Source organism: Homarus americanus, unplaced genomic scaffold (genome assembly GCF_018991925.1).
Source record: "Homarus americanus isolate GMGI-L3 unplaced genomic scaffold, GMGI_Hamer_2.0 scaffold45698, whole genome shotgun sequence".
Taxonomy (NCBI): domain Eukaryota; kingdom Metazoa; phylum Arthropoda; class Malacostraca; order Decapoda; family Nephropidae; genus Homarus; species Homarus americanus.
In genome coordinates, this window is record NW_024735554.1 from 7,325,743 (window position 1) to 7,346,895 (window position 21,153).

Sequence of the window (21,153 nt, forward strand, 5' to 3'; positions counted from 1 at the left end):
GTCTCGTACTGTCATCCCTGTACGGTACAAGCACTCACACACTTACATAACTTAACAATATTTCCCTATACGTTTTAGGTAAAAGAATAGAATGGTCTTTAATGCCTGTCTCTATATTATTTAGGAGGTGTAACTAATAAGATTAATAAATAAGGGTTCCTCTCTCTCTCTCTCTCTCTCTCTCTCTCTCTCTCTCTCTCTCTCTCTCTCTCTCTCTCTCTCTCTCTCTCTCTCTCTCTCTCTCTCTCTCTCTCTTGTGTTTTAGACCATCCCTCTCTTCTGTCATACCTTTCCCTTCTTTCTCTCTCTCATTTATTTAGTCCCTTTCTTCTCTCACACATTCTTCTGTTTTTCTTTTTTCTTTCTTTTTCTCTTTATTTTTTTCTTTCTGTACTCTCTCTCTCTTTCTCTTTCGCTCACTCTCCACATTCCTCACATACCTCCCTCAGACAAACTATGCTTGTCTCAAGACGTGGAGAACTTCCTTGCCTTTGCCGGTCTTAGTTCGTTCCGCTTGTAGTCCCAGGCACGTCGCTTATGTCTGAGGGACCCCGGTGCATCTTTCATGGTTGTGGTTGGAGGGGGCAGGGGGGGCAGGGAGGGGTGGGTAAGAGTGGGCGGGTGTGGGATAGGGATGGGGCTAGGATGTGTTTTTTTTTAGGGGTGGGGGGGGTGGGATGGGAGGTGACCAGCATGCACCTCGTATTTCCAAGTCCGTTTTATCACACAGAGGAACAGAGAGACGGTCAGTATTTTTTTTTTTTTCGTGCGTTTATCAGATCTATGAATACCGATCCTGGATGAATGATTGAATGGGCGATTGAGTGATTGACTGACTGAATGACTGACTGACTGACTGAATGAATGAATGAATGAGTTACTGAGTGAATGATTGGACAACTAACTGACTGAATGAATGATTGACTCTCTGATTGATTAAAGGACATTCTACCTGTTTCTTATCTGCAAATAAATCTTATAACTATTGGGGAAATAAAAATACCTGAACATTATTTTCCTTTAAAAGACTATAATGATCACGTCCCTATAATAAGGAGTGAGAGTATTATAATCAGTTGTCGTGTCAGGCGTGTTTGCGTATGAGTTTGGCAAGGATTAAGGAACAAACATTCACTTTTAACTTTTTTAATGGCAGTTTTTATCGAGGTGATTTTAGAGCTACGTTCAATTCACGTCTCTAGGAAGCGTCTGTCTGTGAGTGATAACAAAGTGGAATGAGAATTATATTGATGATAATGAGTTTGAGAGTATGTGGTGCATTAAAACAGTGTAGGGACCATTAGCCCTCTATTGTCTAAAGGTTTGAGCTTTGAAATTCTTGACAAACACACACACACACACACACACACTCACACACACACACACACACTACCTGTCTCTCTCTCTCTCATCTACTCACCCCCACCCCCCACCCACACACACCCACACACACTCAATAAATTGCCGTCACCACTATCACTTTTCCCCCTTCCTACGTTATATCGCTAGTATACTTCTTCACACCAACACCTATAAAATCAACTGTAGCTCATCCACTCAGCCAATCGTATCCACCACTACCGTTTTTACCACACCTATACATTACGTTACTTTCACCCACGCCCCCTCCCACACACACACACACACACACACACACACACACACACAGACACACACACACACGCTCAAAAAAAAACTTTCCTCAGTGTACCTTTCTGCGTTTTTGTTGCGTCTTGTTTGGGCAAAGAAGTGAAAGTTAGTCTCCAACTTCGGCCAACCGGAGGAATACATTAACCTGTCCGGCTTCATATTTGAAACCGGGAGCTCTGTCTTTATTGCCAGGTGTCTTGTGTGTAGACGAGAAAAAAAATACACGTACTGGTTTTTTTTTTTTTTTACAATATATGGAAACCAAAACTCGGAATTTCTACAAAAGCCTTTGAGGTATTCAGTTTAATTTCCCAGGTATTGTGTTCCAGGATTACATTTCCAGCAAGAAACTCAGAAAATAAGAAAACCTAAACTTGTATTGCATATTAAATGAACATATCTCCAACAATTCTAAGAACAATAATAGAACAACAGGGCCTATTTTTTTTTTAAGATTTTGAGGCATTCAGTTAAAAAAAATAATCCTAGTTACAGTGAAATATTTTCCCCAACAGTGACCAAAATAATGGGGAAATGGAAGACTCGAGAAAGGAATTGGAAAAGCATTTATGGAAACTCTTGTCGGCTACACGCAAACCCCCTCTTTCTTTACAGATATTGTGGAGACGAGAAGTTTAGACTATTCTGTTGTTTATATCTGAGCTGCGAAATAAGTTTTTTTTTTAGATAAAACATAAAACTTAATGTGGTTTATCATGATATTTTAAACCATCTTATTATTAAACCATTATCTTCACTTAGCACCTCTCTCTCTCTCTCTCTCTCTCTCTCTCTCTCTCTCTCTCTCTCTCTCTCTCTCTCTCTCTCTCTCTCTCTCTCTCTCTCTCTCTCTCTCTCTCTCTCTCTCTCTCTCTCTCTCTCTCTCTCTCTCTCTCTCTCTCTCTCTCCTAAGCTGTTATGGTCAGACCTTCATTTTGTACTAGGATGAACTAGAACCATGAAAACTCGCCTTGAAACTCCTCCTACGAAAAAAATAAATAATCTTTTTTATCCTTGGGGAGAGTTAGGACGATCTCTGAATACACGTAACTGGTAATCAGATATTCATACCATCAACACACCTCCTTCCCCACAAGTACCCTTAATGTATTGGTAGTTTACATGGAGACGTGAGGTGGGCAATCGTCGAGTAGGACTTCCAATTTCAAGACTCGTTTTGTTTTTGTTTTTTCTCTAGAAACGCGAAAATGCTTAAACTGAGACACTTATCTTTTTACGTGGTGTCTAGAAATAATTACCTAAGCTAGAGTAAACCAATCGAAATTAATCCTAGCTCAATGTAACTTAACCTAACCTAAATACCCTAAAATTAAATCCACGGTTGTATAATTAAAATTTGAATCTGGTTCCGCGTTCTAATACAACAATCAGTTGATCTCATTCACCTCCCTGTTTTCAGATTAATTCATACGTGAACACTTAGGAGAAAAAAAATTCTAACGGGTCTCTCATAATCTTGACCTGGGATAAAGACTTACGACTCCGACGACACACTGGTTCTTACTCTCACAACATCGTAACGTCAACTTTCTCGTCTAAGGTAGAGATGAGAGGACACAAATCTGATTAAGGAAGAGTCACAGTGCAATTTTTCCGCCATTTTTTCCGCCATATCTGAGCCACAGGTTAAGTGAGTCATTAGGATTCGTTTTCACATTTCCACTTCGGTTAATGATTAAACACACGAAACTAGGAGAAGTGTAGTCCAGCATCCAGCATCGTCCAGCAGCGCACACCTGTTGTACATCCAGCGAACTATTTCTCTTCACCGCCTCAACACAGCAATGGTGTATCGGTTCTGGCCACGATAATATAAGACGCCTTTAAGCAGTTGGTGGGCCTAGAACGCCGAGAGAGAAAGAGCGGAGGGAATATTTGAACTCAATGATACAGTGGTCGAGGAATTCAGAACTCACAAAATTTTTGGACAATTTCCGGGACCCGAACCTAACTTAACCTAACCCAACCTAACCTAGCCTAACCTAACCTAACCTAACCCTATGGTGCAGGTCCAATTTTTTTCCATGCTCGGGTAATTCCCACCTCCTCCAACAGCGCAGGTAATGGAAATTCGAACTCGGAGGCTGCTGTGTATCGGGAATGTATACTTCATTGTCATAAGCCATTTGTATTGTCATAGTGGAAAGACTGGAGTGAGTTGCCAAGTACAGAACTAAGAATTACTCACACTTTTTAGGAACAAGTAATTAGGAGCGTCGCTTGAAGTACTTATACTTAAAGTAAATGGCCCTTGAGAAGTGTAAATGCAACCGATAGTATAAATGTCCCTTGGAAGTGTAAATACCGTTGAGATGTGTAAAAGCTCTTTGGAAAGTGTAAACAAGCTGTGAGGTGTAAATACCCCTAAGAGTATCAGCCCAATATAACAAAGGAAAATACGGAATATAAGGAGTAAGAGCCGTACCGGAGGATTTGGTTCTCCTTCTGTGACCCCCGTCAGTCTCACTCCTCCAGCACGTCACGAGATAATCCTTCATCCCCCGCTCTAAATCTTACGTGTGTGGAAGTGAAGGGAGCGGTGATATGGCAGGAGGGAAGGGGGTGGGGAGGGATGGAGTAGCGGCTGTGTGTGAGGCGAGTAGGGTCTTGGTGAGTATACTTACTTTCTTGGCGTAAGAAAAACCAATTTGTCGCTTTTCTTAGTTTCTTCTTCATTCTGGTGTTTAATCCCGCTTCTCTCTCTCTCTCTCTCTACTTTACCTTCTCAGTTTTAAGTGAGCTTTTTCTCTATCTCACTTTAACTCTCTCTTTTTCTCTAGTTCTTTATTTACGTCTCTCCCTAAATCTAATTCCTCTATAAGATAATCCCCCAAATAATATCTTGTTCCTATAAGTGTCTGTTAACACGTTTAGGTTAAGAGATAATGGTGAGGTTTAGGTTGAGAGATAATGGTGAGGTTTAGGTTGAGAGATAATGGTGAGGTTTAGGTTGAGAGATAATGGTGAGGTTTAGGTTAAGAGATAATGGTGAGGTTTAGGTTAAGAGATAATGGTGAGGTTAGGTTGAAGATAATGGTGAGGATTTAGGTTAGGAGATAATGGTGTTAGAGGATTTAGGTTGAGAGATAATGGTAATGAGACTGGAATATGATGATGCTAGAGATCTCAGAGATATGGTGATGCCTGTAAGTGAGAGACGATAATGGGGAATACGTGGATGATGCTAGATGATGCTCAGAGATGGTGTTGCCTGTAAGAGTGAGAGACGATAATGGGGGAATACGTGGAGGATATGATGATGATGATGATGATAGAATTAGTAAGAGATAATGATGATGGTGAAGAAGAGACAAGTAATGATAATAATAATAATAATAATAATAATAATAATGAAACCTACTCACGGTGGGCTGCAGGTGATCACGGGTAAGGGACACGTGGGAGGAAAGTAAAACAAAAGCATTCACTTATTCATGGCCATCCTGCAAAGTGGCGAGCTAATGGGATTCTGATGGTGTTCCAAGAGGTCTTCCCTGACAGTGCGTGCATGATGACACACACACACACACACACACACACACACACACACACACACACACACACACACACACACACACACACACTCTTATAGTACCTCTACCTGGGATATTGCCACAAACAAGCACATACAGTATAAACAGTATATATATATAAAACGTCTTTAATTCCTAACGCATTTAAACTCCTCAACTCCTCTTGCGGGACACTTCCACACTCTACACCACAAGTTGGCAAAACTCACACATGTGTACAGGCAATAAAAGCTCGCGGCCACGACAAAACCCCCACATGTTATCTGAGGGAAAATGTTTCATTAAAGCTTAAGACAAATGGGTTCGGTTTGTCTCACTCACGTAAACTGCTTCGGCACGACAGTCACGAACTCTGGTAAGAAATATCACCGATATTTGACGGCTTCCTGTGTTTGTGCCTGGCGCAGCAGTGGCGGTGGACCTGACCTCTGGATATTAGGAGGTCGGTGGTCGTGTTATGTCTTGCCTGGACGACTGCAAGCGTAGTGAGTCACCTATGAGTACGTGTAGCTTCCTGAAAAAAAAAAAACACACACACACACACACACACACACACACACACACACACACACACACACACACACACACACACACACACACACACACACACACACACACACACACACATATGAAGAGTAACGAGGCAGAGCATTATGGCCGCAACTTCCACGCCGTCGCCTGGAAGACAGACAACCTTGCATCACCACGACTCAGGATTAAGGAGGTCATAGTGACAATTCTTTCTGTCGAGCTGAGAATGGCGGGAGGCCAATCTGTTATACGGACGGGAACAGAATCGGAGCAAAATTCTCACTGTCTACACAAAAACACTTCACCCATTTACATATACCTTTCAGCCACTCTCACAAGCCATTACATACACTGTACACACGAAATATATCATCTCTCTCTCTCTCTCTCTCTCTCTCTCTCTCTCTCTCTCTCTCTCTCACATAACCACACGACCAACATGCACACCCTCTTTGTTGAATCATGAATCTCGGTGACAGAGGAGGTCAGGTAAGTGAAATATTTGCCTTGATCTCTGCTGACGCTGATAAATCACTAGGACAAGAGCAACTATGGACGATTATTTACATTTGAAGATTATGGATATTTATGGTCTCTCTCTCTCTCTCTCTCTCTCTCTCTCTCTCTCTCTCTCTCTCTCTCTCTCTCTCTCTCTGTTGCACACACACACACACAAAGGTCAACACACAGAACACACCTGACATCGATAAATAAACAGACGCTGAACGCTAGAGGTAGTAATGACACAAATGAATTAGACACTTGGGCTAATTCAGTTTCTTTTAATATTGGCGGCTGTTTCTTTACATAAACTCAGAATATATCATGAGTTATGTATACAGTTTAGACATGCAACCATAATAGACTGTCTTCAAAATTATCTTGAGATTACACTTTTGGGTTATACATTTATTCTGAAAAAACCTTTGAAGATGAGCATGCAATGAAATGAGATTAGGAGATAGTCTTAGGCAGGAGAGTGAGTTGAATAATACGTAGGTGTACAGCTTCTATACGAGTATTAAAAGAAAGAAATTGAGAACAGAGTCAGTGATACATGGATTTCAACTTGTTGACTAAGTCTCTTTGATTAACATTTCAGTATGAGTCAAAAGAAAGACGTGGAGAAGGATGGAGTTTTCTATTTCTGCTTTTTATTAGATTAGAGATGTTTTTCTGGCTTCTTTTTATAGTTATTTCTTTCTCTCTCTTCTTTTTATACTTTTATCTCTCTCTCTCTCTCTCTCTCTCTCTCTCTCTCTCTCTCTCTCTCTCTCTCTCTCTCTCTCTCTCTCTCTCTCTCTCTCTCTCTCTCTCTCTCTCTCTCTCTCTCTCTCTCTCTCTCTTCTATCTACTTTTTGTTTCTCTCTTTCTCTCTCTCTCTCTCTCTCTCTCTCTCTCTCTCTCTCTCTCTCTCTCTCTCTCTCTCTCTCTCTCTCTCTCTCTCTCTCTCTCTCTCTCTCTCTCTCTCTCTCTCTCTCTTCTTTATCTACTTTTGTTTCTCTCTTTCCTGCTCACTGTTTAACGAGTAAGGGAAAATGGTACAACAAATAGCAAAATTCTGCAGGTGTAAAGAGGAATCCTTCCCTTCCACTGTAAAGATTCGTCCGCCATCCAGAACCACCATCCGGACTTCTTGCTGATGGTTGGTACTTTTGTCCATCATTCAGTAGGTTTATATCAAGCATAAAGGCCACGTAGAGTCAACAACAGAGATAGAAAGAAAATTGGGGCAGCATTTCCTTCCGGGGTATGGCTATTTTATCGACTCAGCTCCCATCTCGGACTTTCCCATTTGGTGGACGATGTTGTCGACGAGTGTTTATTAAATTCGTTTTCAAGAATCATCGACCATAGACAATCTGCTAGAATAGTTGAGGAAGTGTTCAGGCATATAATTAACAGTGGACCTACTTGCCTGAGGTGGATGGAGTTCCTATGTAGAGTTAGAAAGGCTCCCGTCATATATGAGTTGTATAGCTGTATAAAGTTCCCCCACAGCTCTACTTTTAACGTGACAAGCTTGAAAGAACGTCGTGTTCTTGTCAGTGTCCTTCTTTTATCATTTGTTACCTCGTCTGACTTTCTGGCAGATGGATGATATTATAGACCATCAGATCGAATGTTTATTTGGAAGATCTGTCAGTCTGCCTGTCTATCTGTCTATCTGTCTGTCTGTCTATGTCTTTGTTTGTATTAGAAAGGTTCACCGAGAAGAGTAAATAGTTCTCCTGGAACATGGAGTAAGAGGAGACCTTAGAATAATGTAACCAACCAGTAGGAAACCCCTCTTGAATATACCATGCATAACCTTAAGACTGTGAACTTTACCCATCCAACCGAGGATAATGTACCTAAAATAATGGGAGCGTCCTGAGCCAAGATGCTTCTATTGTTTGTTCGTTCCTTTGTCCTCGAGGGAGTAATAGTGCATTCAGGCTCTACCGCAGGTCAATATTCATTCCAGCCAGCGCTTTAACGAGCCATTAGAGGTTCCATCGTCCCCTCAATGGCTTCGATTTCTCGCTGTGTGACACATATAGGTTGACGAGAAAACTCTGTTGAACTCGACGGATGAAGCTGACATCATTGACAGCTCTCTCTCTCTCCCTCCCTCCTCTCCTCGGCCCCCACAGCTTTAAGGGATTTTCCATCTGCGCCAAAACCCTCAAGCACTATTCATATTCCCCGGAGCGAGATACACACTTATCGCATTGGTTTATATGTCTGCCGACGTAACCTTATTTTATGAAGAAAATTCTGCCAAACAAGACACACATGATGACAATCTTGACGACTGTATTTGACTTCCATATTTTTTGGAGGATTTTTCTTTTAGTATTAAAAACGTTCAAACGGCATTAATTTAATCTTCAAGTCATATATTTCATTCTTAAATTGGTTAATGTAATGTCAACTTCTACATGTTGTTTTAATAAGTGAACTGTATTACAGTTGTTTACATTATTGACAACTGCAGCCGACATTTCCAACTTTAAGAAATTTCCTCTCTGCGCCAAAACCCGCAACTCTTATTCACATTCGACAGAGCAAGATACATACTCATTGGGTAATAATTCTCCCGTCATAACACGCACTGTAGCGAGAGGAGACAGCTAATCACTGTGGGTGGATAATAACACCACGGACTACCATATAAGACACCCGTATCTTTAATAGGTGTCTAATGTGTGGCAAAACTATTCAAGTAACAATCACACAATATAGAGAGATATAACATCCTCTCTTATCATCTTACTTGTGTTACGTTGTAGCTCGTGATCTAATGAGAAAGTTCTATTAAACACGGCTGATGCTTATGGTATTGACAACTCTATTCGGCACGCACATCTTTAAAGGATATGCAGTCTGCGCCCAAACCTACAAGCACCGTTCAGATACTCCAGAGCGAGATACAAACATTGATCGACAAACACTGGTGAGGTTCTTGGTGGCTCAGGCAAGAGACAGTTTCAGCTGCGAGATATTTTATGACACTATATTCCTATCGCGGTGAGTCGACCTCAGTGTCTTCCAGCCTGAATTGCAGATGCATCAGAGTATTGTGGAGGGTTGCTCGCCTTCCCATCTCCTGGTGATTTCCTTGGTTTATATTTATTGAAAACTGGAGGGCTCTATCAACCACTGCGGCGAGGAAAATATTTTGTTGGGCACGTCTGTACAAATCTCTGTAAGGATGCACACCCACACACACACACACACACACACAAATACATGTGCGTAGATGGAAGAATACACACACAACAGAAGTGCAAGACGCACACACACACACACACACACACACACACACACACACACACACACACACACACACACACACACACACACACACACACACACACACACACACACACACACACACACCATGCTGTGTACAAATACTGTTTTGAATTTCAAATTGCCACTCATAGTTGCTGATTCTCATCAGTTACTAACGTATTTGTGTATCACGCTGGAAAAAACAAAACAAAACAGGTTTTCTGCAACTTATATATATATATATATATATATATATATATATATATATATATATATATATATATATATATATATATATATATATATATATATATATATATATATATACATATATATATGTGCGTGTGTGGGAATCACTCTTTTAAAAATGATTCAAGTTTTATTCTAATATAGAGAGTGTTTATTTTCCTTTTCAAACATGTGTTGAGGAGTAGTAGTCAGGTAATATTCTATGGAAAGTTGTAGGTGATAAACAATGTGAGCTTCAGTATAGTACTCCTGCCTCTCTCACACAATCTTCATGAATAAACTTTCTTTGATCATCTCAAATCGCTCGGTTGGTCTCACCACCATCCTCTGCTTCCCTTCACTCACTCGACGTCGTTTAATCGACCAGCAGACGACCAACAACCTTCAAAGTCTCAATTTACCAGCAATCAACGAGCGTCTTAGATCCCCTTTACTGGCCTAGTGGGAGGACTAGAAGAGGTTGTAGAGAGGTGAAGAAAATTAGGGAGAAAATGCGGCTGAAATTTAGGACACCGTGTAGGGTAAAGTTATTGGGGGGGGGGGGGTATAGAAAAGACAAGGGGCCTTCTTAGGGTCCCAGTAACTGGCTAGGGAGAATTTGTGAGGTTCATAAATCCCTTGTAGACACACCAGGGGTAAATGACGCTCAATGACTCTCGATGACAGTGAAAATTAGAATTCGATTACCCTAGTATGCGACAGAAATCCTCTAGAGTCGAGATCATCATCTGGTTTAACAGGAAACAAAACCAAAGGTAGGGACAGGATGTATTTTCTGAATCCAGTGGCGAAGTTCCATTAGCAGATAACGTGGCAGAGTCATGGCTGATAGGGCTTAGCAGAGGGAGAGGACGAGGTGGTGGGTGGTATACCTGGGATCCAGCAATAAGACTTACAGTAGCTAGTTGTTTGGGGGGGACAGGGCGTTGTTTATACATATATATGAGATTTTCCGAAATTCTGCACTAGTACATGTCAGTCGCGTATTCTTTCTTTCTTATTTTTTTATTTCTTTCGTTCTTTCTTTCTTTCTTTCGTTTTTTTATCCAACAAAATCTGTTTCTTTCTTCTTATAGTTCTATCTTTTTTTGGCATCATTCTCTTTTTCTTCCTTTTGCTCTTTCTATTTTTCCCTCTTCCTCTCTCTCTCTCCCACACTATTGTTTATTTATCCAAACTTCCATTGTTGTCTTCTTTATCCCTATCCGGTTTCAAATAAAAGGTAGTCGAGCGGCTGAAATATTTACTAGAAAAACGATCCATAGAAAAATCCCCCACGAAAAAAGTCGTGAAAGCACTACCTATACCGTAGAAAACGAGCCGTAGAAAACAATACCCTGGAAACGAGTCGTAGAAAACAATACCCTGGAAACGAGTCGTAGAAAACAATACCCTGGAAACGAGTCGTAGAAAACAATACCCTGAAAACGAGTCGTAGAAAACAATACCCTGGAAACGAGTCGTAGAAAACAATACCCTGGAAACGAGTCGTAGAAAACTGTGTCAAGGAAAACGAGTCGCGATGCTCCATAATGGCGAGGCGATAATCTAAGGCGATATACCTTTACTTCGGAGACGCGGCAAGACGGGGTAGTTTTCTTGGCTTGTACCGAGAATGACGTCATTACCTCGTCGATATCTCTTCCCTCCCATGTGATGAAATGCCTCCCAATACTCTCTCCTTCCAGTTGTTGTTATTTTTGTTCTTGTTCTTGTTCTTCTTCCCTGCGAACGTGCTCCGCCTCTTCCTTTAATTTCCTCACTAATTTTCTTTGTCTTTTTATCTAATGCATTATCTATTTTCGTTCTTCAGTTGTGTTTTATTGTTCCTTCTTCTTTTTATCCTATTTATCATCTGCTTTCCTTCCTTATTTTTCTTGCCTTTCTTTAGTTTTCTTGGTGTCTGTTGTTTAAATTTGCTTTTATATTTACTCTTTCTTCCTGTGGTTCCTTTTGTTGTGTTTCTCTGATAATCTCCTTCACTTTATTGTATTTCTTAGTTTTATTCTCTTTTTTTTCTCTTGTTTATTCATTAGTTAATTTTGGCTGTGATGTTACCTTCGTATTTCTCTCTCTCTCTCTCTCTCTCTCTCTCTCTCTCTCTCTCTCTCTCTCTCTCTCTCTCTCTCTCTCTCTCTCCTCTACAGCTTATTTCACCCCCTAACTTTCACCTCCATCAGGGATGTAATCTTCACCTTTCACACCAAAAGGATCAAGGCTTCTTTTCTTCCTCATTAGAAAGTTCTCATTACCTTATTTTCCATCTCAGCTTTCTCTTTACTTTCGCCACCGTAAGAACTTTCTATTCACTTTTATTTTTTTATCAATTTCTCTCATGTATTTTCTCTTTTTTCCATGATTTTATTACGTTTCTTTTCTTCTTGTTTTCTATTAAATCTTTACTCTTATTTTATATTTACATGAGCCGTTTTTATTATTTCGCCTTTTCAGTTATTTTATCCGTTTTCTCTTATCTTCATTTAGATATATTATTATTTTTTCAATCTATATTTCCCCCCTCTTTCATTTTCAATCTCATTTTGTTTTCTTAACCTTTCTACCTTCTTATAAGTTTCATGTCATCTTTCTCTTTATTAAACATGTCTTCTGGCTCCTCTTCTCTTCATTGGAGTTATTGGGTCATTTCTCTTCCTGTCTTCTATCTCCCAATTACATATACCTCAGTCTTCCCATTCGTCAGAGTCTTTTCAGATTACCTGTGTCCTTCATTCTCTTTCCATTACAGTTATCTTCTTGCTTTTGTCTCTTGACGATTATGTCTTCATTCTTATTTGCGGAGTTAGGGCATTATTTTTTTTTTCATAGTGAGGCTTTATCATTATTTTCTTCATTATTTTCTTCATTATTTTCTTCATTATTTTCTTCATCCTTGTGGGGAAATATTTTTATTGTCTTCATTATGGAATTATATTTATATCAGTAGTTAATTGTGAGTTATTTCGTTATTGGTGTCTTCTCTTCGTTAAGTTTCTGTATATTTATCCTTATTCTCTTCTCTACCATGTGTTTATCTGTGTTTATTATTCACTCTGTTATTGTATATTATACTTATTATTTCTTTCAAAGGGTAATTATCTCCTTATTCGGGCTCATTCGATGTATTTATTCCCCCTTTAAGAGTTTCTCCCCATTATTCTCTTATTAGGGATCTGTCTCCATTATTCTCCTTGTTAGAGCTGTCTCCTTAATCATCTCCCCTCTCTCTCTCTCCACTGCTATTCTTTAAGGGCCGGTGAAATTAGATGAAAAAAATTTTGAAACAACAAACAACTAACAGTAAGCTATACGGAGCCGTAGTTCAATCCAGGTTGGTTAGGTTAGGTTAGGTTAGGTTAGGTTAGGTTAGGTTGGAAATGGGAACGGTACCTTTGTGATACGTAATTTGCGGAAATTTTATACACGTGATCAAAGCTTTTTGGACACGTAGCTCTTATATTGAGGTTTATTGCCTCGGTGTCCGGTACGAGACACAACCCACTAATGGAACAGTGTATGTGTGTGTGTGTGTGTGTGTGTGTGTGTGTGTGTGTGTGTGTGTGTGTGTGTGTGTGTGTGTGTGTGTGTGTGTGTGTGTGTGTGTGTGTGTGTGTGTGTGTGTGTGTGTGTGTGTGTGTGTGTGTGTGTGTGTGTGTGTGTGTGTGTGTGTGTGTGTGTGTGTGTGTGTGTGTGTGTGTGTGTGTGTGTGTGTGTGTGTGTGTGTGTGTGTGTGTGTGTGTGTGTGTGTGTGTGTGTGTGTGTGTGTGTGTGTGTGTGTGTGTGTGTGTGTGTGTGTGTGTGTGTGTGTGTGTGTGTGTGTGTGTGTGTGTGTGTGTGTGTGTGTGTGTGTGTGTGTGTGTGTGTGTGTGTGTGTGTGTGTGTGTGTGTGTGTGTGTGTGTGTGTGTGTGTGTGTGTGTGTGTGTGTGTGTGTGTGTGTGTGTGTGTGTGTGTGTGTGTGTGTGTGTGTGTGTGTGTGTGTGTGTGTGTGTGTGTGTGTGTGTGTGTGTGTGTGTGTGTGTGTGTGTGTGTGTGTGTGTGTGTGTGTGTGTGTGTGTGTGTGTGTGTGTGTGTGTGTGTGTGTGTGTGTGTGTGTGTGTGTGTGTGTGTGTGTGTGTGTGTGTGTGTGTGTGTGTGTGTGTGTGTGTGTGTGTGTGTGTGTGTGTGTGTGTGTGTGTGTGTGTGTGTGTGTGTGTGTGTGTGTGTGTGTGTGTGTGTGTGTGTGTGTGTGTGTGTGTGTGTGTGTGTGTGTGTGTGTTAAGAAATACACTTTGCAGAATTTAAGTTAGGTTTGATTCACACCCACGGGTTTATTGTAGAAACTTAAGTGTTATCTAGAGATGATGTTTACCCCTTAAGTATTGTTTACTAGACGACCAAAAGATTGGGACCGTAATTGTGTCAAATATTATGGGAGTTGAAACCTTTCTTGACACTTTCTCACATTAAGGCATCTGTACCAAGTGATTTGTGATGAGTTTTGGAAATTGTTGGATGACTTGATCTGATAAACTATAGACAGGCAACTTTAGATTATAGACAATTGCTTATGATAACACACACTCACATATACATACGAGTACAAATTTCCTTATGGATGATGATAAAGACAGAAGCGAATTTTGAATAATGCAAATGTTAATTCCTTCTGACCGTAAAGTCTATGTGTAATTTCGACATAACTACAAAAATCCGACTGACACTTAAATTATGATTGTGTTGTCGTGCAAAATTAAGATCCAAATGTAATTGTAATTAACAGGTGATGGCGCTATTCCTTGATATTCGAATTTAATATATATTTTTTTATTTTTTTACTACCGAATGAAATGTTTTATTTTTGTTTAAGGATTAAATTATTTCTAAATATATGAAACTGCATCTTTTCTTGATTATTGACACTACGTACTGAAGAAACACGTTCGTAGATGTTGAGTTAACGAAATATTCTGAGATTATTCTCCTTTGTACGTCCATAATATGAAATGTTTACGACACGTGAATATTGTCAATGTCCTTGTCTTGGTATTAAGAATGTTGAAATGGAACACTTTTATAGAGTGATATGTGAAGGCACTAATTAGGGAAATATTTTACAGTGATGTAATAAAACAATGAAGTCGGAACCAAACAAGTGTGTTATGTGGAGTGTATGATGTGGAGTGTGTGATGTGGAGTGTGTGATGTGGAGTGTGTGATGTGGAATGTGTGATGTGGGTGTGTGATGTGGAGTGTGTTGTGTGGGTGTGTGATGTGGGTGTGTGATGTGGGTGTATGATGTGGGTGTGGTGTGGGTGTGTGTGGGTTGTGTGGGTGTGTGATGTGGTGTGTATGATGTGGAGTGTGTGATGTGGGTGTGTGATGTGGAGAGTGTGATGTGGGTGTGTGATGTGTGTGGTGTGGGGTATGATGTGGGTTGTGATGTGGGTGTGTGATGTGTGGTGTGTGTGGGTGTGTGATGTGGGTGTGGTGTGGTGTGTATGATGTGGGTGTGTGATGTGGGTGTGATGTGGGTGTGATGTGGGTGTGTGGTATGGTGTGGGTGTGTGGTGTGGTGTGTGTTATGTGGGTGTGTGTGGTGGGTATGTGATGTGGAGTGTGTGATGTGGGTGTGTGGTGTGGGTGTGATGTGGAGGGTGATGTGGAGTGTGTTATGTGGAGTGTGTGATGTGGGTGTATGATGGGGTGTGTGGTGTGGGTGTGTGTGTGTGGGGGGGTGTGGAGGTATGGAGTGTGTGATGTGGGTGTATGATGTGGGTGTGTGGGGGGGGATGTGGGGGGAGGGGATGGGTGAGTGGTGTGATGTGGGGTTGAGTGGGGGTGAGTGTGTGGTGTGGAGTGTGTGGTGTGGAGTGTGTTATGTGGAGTGTATGACGTGAAGTGTATGATGTGGAGTGTATGATGTGGAGTGTGTGGTGTGGAGTGTGTGATGTGGAGTGATGTTATACGAGCCATGTTCATATAAGCCTTTATTAGCCCTCAGCCTACCTACAAGAAAACACGGTAGCCATTACTAGCGTCTCTACACCAGTAAATGACCTCCTGTGGCCGTCATCTTTGTGGCTTTCCCTTTAAGAAGAACCTCATTAGGAACGCCGACTTCTGGGAATCGCGCCACACCGGGACTCTGTGAGAGCTAATGCAGCTCCCGTGCCCAATAAAATACGCATCTATACTGCCTTCTGCAGCCAGCGGCCTCGTGGTACTATATCCAGTAAGAGCCTTCCAAGTACCTCCGATTTCTAAATAATGAAGCTACAGTGGGTCTTTGAGTCTCTTATTAAAGCTCTTAAGAGTGAAGTGTTGAGATTTCATTGCGGTTTCACTGAATCATCTCGCTCCGTTGATGCACCGTGACTCTGCGTGGTTCCTTGTCATTATAAGCTTTCAGTGATACGTCAAGTTTGATAGATTGAATTATCTTTCGTATAAACACATTCTTAATCCGAATTTGATAAAAGGTAACATCTAATAACATAGTTGACTTAATTCATTAAGTTTGTTAGCCACATTTATGCATCTTTAGGTTATCCTGTTGAACAAGAAACTTATTGTATGTACTCGGCATGCGAGAGAAAGTCTAATACATCATGCAACGAACACCCAAAAGTATTTATTTAAGTTGTATTTTCAAAGGCCTCGCCATCTTCAGGACGTCAACAACCAAGTAACACTCTCTCTCCGACAATTTCTTTAATTTTCTTTACTTGTCCTTAATGACCTTTCTACCGGTGTATAACTCTCTGTGTTGTGCTGCGCTACCAGCCAACATTGCCAGTGCTGCTCTCTCTGATAAGGACTAATGCATCTCCAGGGATATTACACTCTGCCAATGTGGATGGGACTCTAAAGCTCTACTTAGGTGCTTTTAGAGATGTGTACTTGACGCTACTCTGCATTTAACGTGGTACTTGATATAAATGAACTCTCCAATTACATGTTTCCGAGCACATAATTCATCCTTCAAGACCTTGAGACTCAAGATTGTATCTCAGGATTCTTCTTGCTCAGGGACACAGCCAGGGACTACCAAGATAAGATCTGAGATGATTGTTGAAAAATTCTTCATTTCATAATTCCCTTTCTGTCCTGGAGGATATGCAAGAACTCTTAGGAACTGTTAAGACCATTTCTGTATATCAGGTTTTGGGTGCCTGTATTTCGCAGTTCAAAGATTTTTTTCATACACCAGATAGAAAATTATGAAAATATAGGAATTTTTTCTGCCTGGGCCCTGGGGGACTGGTACTCCGCACAGTCTGCCTTTTCAGCATCCAGAACAACAAGAGTTTCTCCCGTGGGACTAAGTCGCATGTCAGAATATTGGCTTTTGGCTGCAGGATTGAGAAATTATATTTAAAAAGATAAAGCAATTTGTCTTTATATATATATATATATATATATATATATATATATATATATATATATATATATATATATATATATATATATATATATATATATATATATATATATATATATATATATATATATATATATATATATATATATAAATATGGAAACAACGAGGTACTCCGTTGTTTCCATTTTCAATGATTTTATCAAGATTTATCTTATCCGTTTTCATTGTGGATTTACATGAATATATATATATATATATATATATATATATATATATATATATATATATATATATATATATATATATATATATATATATATATATATATATATATATATATGTATGTATATATGTGTGCTGATAACCTTGTGGTTATCAGCATATACCTGGATCACGCGCACCCACGGTGATTTACTTGCATAAATATATATATAGATGTACATGGTAAAGTTTCCTCGCAGCACAATAACAAAATTAGATAGAAAAAACAAATCTGTTGCTGCCGTGACTACTGGTAGGTAGTTCAAAGTGGATAGCTAAACCCACGAGTAATATTAATGGTAAGAGAAGTTTGTAATGCCACATACAGGAAGTTACAATACCAGCACGACTCAGTACAGGAAATAATTACATAATTGACCTGGGAAAGTTATGTTTTGGTGGTAATTCTTGACCATAAATTAATAACCGTTTGTTGATTGCACTTTCAATCTGATTTGATATTATTATAATTGTTCCTAACACTATAAAGAAACAATAAATACATTATATTCAGAATGAGTATAGTTATTATTGTTTAAGTAAGATTTTTTATTAATATTTTTAGTTTAGCAAAATTAATAGATAATTTTCAAACTATTGTATATAGTATAGAGGCTTCGTACTGTATCTGTTATATTATTTATGTGACTTTCTTGGATTACTTATAAAAAAATATATATTAATTTACTTTTTTTTTACACCTGGAGGGATATTGTTGGCTGATGATGAGGATCGTCCAATATTTCAGTATCATTGGTTATTATTAGGTCGGTTAAAGAGGATGGTGGAGGCAGCAGTGTGGTGATGGGCAGAGTCATGCACGGGGACTGGAGACACGGAGATAATTTTACCTAATGATCTCACTCACAGAGACACCCAGACTTACTAACTTACCTCCCCATTCAAAGAACAAAAAGCTATCACCTCCCCACCCACATCACCCACCCACACACCCAGATATCCTCTTCCAATATCCTCATCTTCCCTCCCCCACCTTCCTAGTCGAGGATATCATGGTGTATTCTTCAGAAGGTGTTTGGACTTCTTCAGGGTAAACAGCACCGGTGGTATCCTCAAGGTGGCGGCGCTGTTCAGGACCAACACGAATACATACTTTTCTGTAGATATAACCATTAAGGATGAATGAGTTGATATTTTTGTTAACATTTGTAATTAAATCAACAGATGTTTTAATGTTTCCTTCTGTGTATTATAACAACACCGGCATGCATTTCTGTAATACCTCATTTCTCTCTCATTCAGCTTGATAAGTAAAATTAGAAGTGTGTTTCTCAAGCATTATCGATAGTGTATTTCTCAAGGATTTTAACAGGTGTGGTAAAGAAGGTGTTTCCCAGTCATCTTAAGACGTTATAATTAATGAGTGTCTCTCCCTCAGGTACGCTAGTGGCGGTGACGGCTGTGAGAGGGTCGACTGCTAAACTACCTTGTATGATAAACTCTACCAACCCCGAGGAGCCCGTACTACTGGTGCTGTGGTACAAGAACGCCTCCGTCACCCCCGTCTACAGGTACAGATCTGTCGTGTTACTCCCTTCTCCAGGTCGTGTCCCTCTGTGAAATCCTGTCAAAGAAACAAATGACTCTTGTTAGAATAGGTTGTGTTTGGTAGTTTACAAAAGGCTAAGTTAGATTTAAGTTAAATTAGGTTGGATTAGGTTATGTTAGGTTAGTATAAGTTAGAACTAGTTAAATTAGGTTTAGGTAGTTAGGTTAAGTTATGTTTAGTTAGGCCACATTACGTTAGGTTCCAGGTCGAGAGATTGTTGTCATTCCTTTATATAAAATCATTCAGTCATATTTGCTTTATATATCCAACATAAATAGCTTTCATAAATGTCAAAGTCACCTGTACCAGTTATTGTATTCTTGGACGCCATATTATTCCTAGATTGTGTATATAAGAGGAACAAGGATGCCAGGTAGTGGCGCAGAACAATACCTGAAGATAAAGGGAGTGTTTCTCTCTCTCTCTCTCTCTCTCTCTCTCTCTCTCTCTCTCTCTCTCTCTCTCTCTCTCTCTCTCTCTCTCTCTCTCTCTCTCTCTCTCTCTCTCTCTCTTCCCACCTCTCTATCTTTCTTTCTCTCATCTATTATTCTATCATCTCTCTCTGTCTCTCTCTTTCTCCAGTTTCACCTTCCCTCTCATTTTCCCATTCTCCAATCACAAAGGCTCCCCACCCCCCCCCCCAAAAAAATGTATATCAGTTCCCCATTGTGTGTAAACAAACAGCCCCCAGTAAACATTGCTGGAAGCATTAAGACCCCGGAGGGGCAGAGCCTGTATCAGGAGGATGAGGAGGAGGGAGGAGGAAAGGAGGAAAAGAGGAGTAGGAGGGAGGAAGGAGAATTAATGAGGAGGAGGGAGGGGTGGGGGAGGAGGAGGGAGGAGGAGGAGAAGGGAAAGAGGAGGGAGGGGGGTGCTAATGATACTGTATAATGGTTTCATTAGCCAGAAGACAGGGGAGCCAGGAAGGGGTGTTGGAAGCAGCAATTAACCCTCCTCGCTCTCACGTTAAGAAAGTGAATGGGTTAGAAGAGAGGGTAGAGAAAACAAGTGATTAAAGAGATAGTGAGAAAGAAGAGTAAGGAGGAGAGGTAAGAGGGAAACAGTGAGAAAGGTGATAGAGGGAGGGAGAGAAAAAAGACAGACAGACAGACAATACAGAAGCTTGAGAACAGAAAGAAAGAATTTGAAGTTAGAAAGAATGTGATGGTAACAATTCGGGAAAAGTGAGAAAGTTAGTGAGGTTGTTTTTGAGAGAATGGATAAAATTGGTCAGGTCACATTACTTTAAATCAGGTTAGGACCTAAAATAAGTGGCTCAGGTGCAGGTTGGGTCAGAATAAGATGGGGTGGGCCAAGGTAGTGGATTAGGATGTGCTAGGGTGGGCCAGATGATGGGTTAGGATGTGTTTGGGTGGGCCAGATGATGGGTCAGGATGTGCTAGGGTGGACCAGATGATGGGTTTGGATGTGTTTGGGTGGGCCAGATGGTGGGTTAGGATGTGCTAGGGTGGGTCAAGGTGGTGGGTCAGGATGAGCTAGGGTGGGCCAGATGATGGGCTGGGTTAGGATGTGCTAGGGTGGAGAGTTAGGTTCAAATGAAACAACAAGGTTAGTACTAAAATGAGTTTGGGAATGTGGCGTAGTGTTGTGTGGTGTGGTGTGTTGTGTTGTGTGGTGTGGTGTTGTGTGGTGTGGTGTGGTGTGTTGTGTGGTGTGGTGTGTTGTGTTGTGTGGTATGGTGTGGTGTGTTGTGTTGTGTGGTGTGGTATGGTATAGTGTGGTATGGTATAGTGTGGCGTGGTGTGGTGTGGTGTGGTGTGGTGAGGTGTGGTGAATTTGGGGACCATCTGATGTGATATATAAATAGTTAAGAACCTCGTGTCGTCTACAGATGTTGGGATCGTTCTTTCCACCTTTTGTCCTGATGTTTTTTTTTTTTAGATTTTTCTTTTTGGGGTGAATGTGTTTACGTTTTCTTATGTTTTTTTTTGTTTTTTTACCATGACTCGTGTTACATGTGTTTTATTTACATTGTGTTTTTTTATGTGTTCAGGGGACAGGTGTTTTTATTGTCCTTGTTCTGTTTTTATTTCGATTTATTTTTTTTTTTCAATTTTCTTTCTTTTTATTGATATTTTTTTAGCATGTATCGTAGTCGTGTTGTTGTTTGTAAATGTTGTTTGTATTTTTCACAGGTAATTTTTATTTATTTATTTTTCCTTTTATTAAATTCTCTTTG

General features: G+C 40.2%; 1 protein-coding gene across 1 annotated transcript in view; it reads left to right on the forward strand.

The window, feature by feature from the left end:
* Positions 1-4,760: 4,760 nt before the first annotated feature.
* LOC121871323 overlaps positions 4,761-21,153 on the forward strand; it is a 36,201-nt gene continuing 19,808 nt past the window's right edge. Inside the window, exons 1-2 of the mRNA XM_042373542.1 lie at positions 4,761-4,821; positions 18,783-18,915. Coding sequence (XP_042229476.1) covers positions 4,761-4,821; positions 18,783-18,915 — 194 coding nt within the window. The remainder of the gene's footprint in view (positions 4,822-18,782; positions 18,916-21,153) is intronic.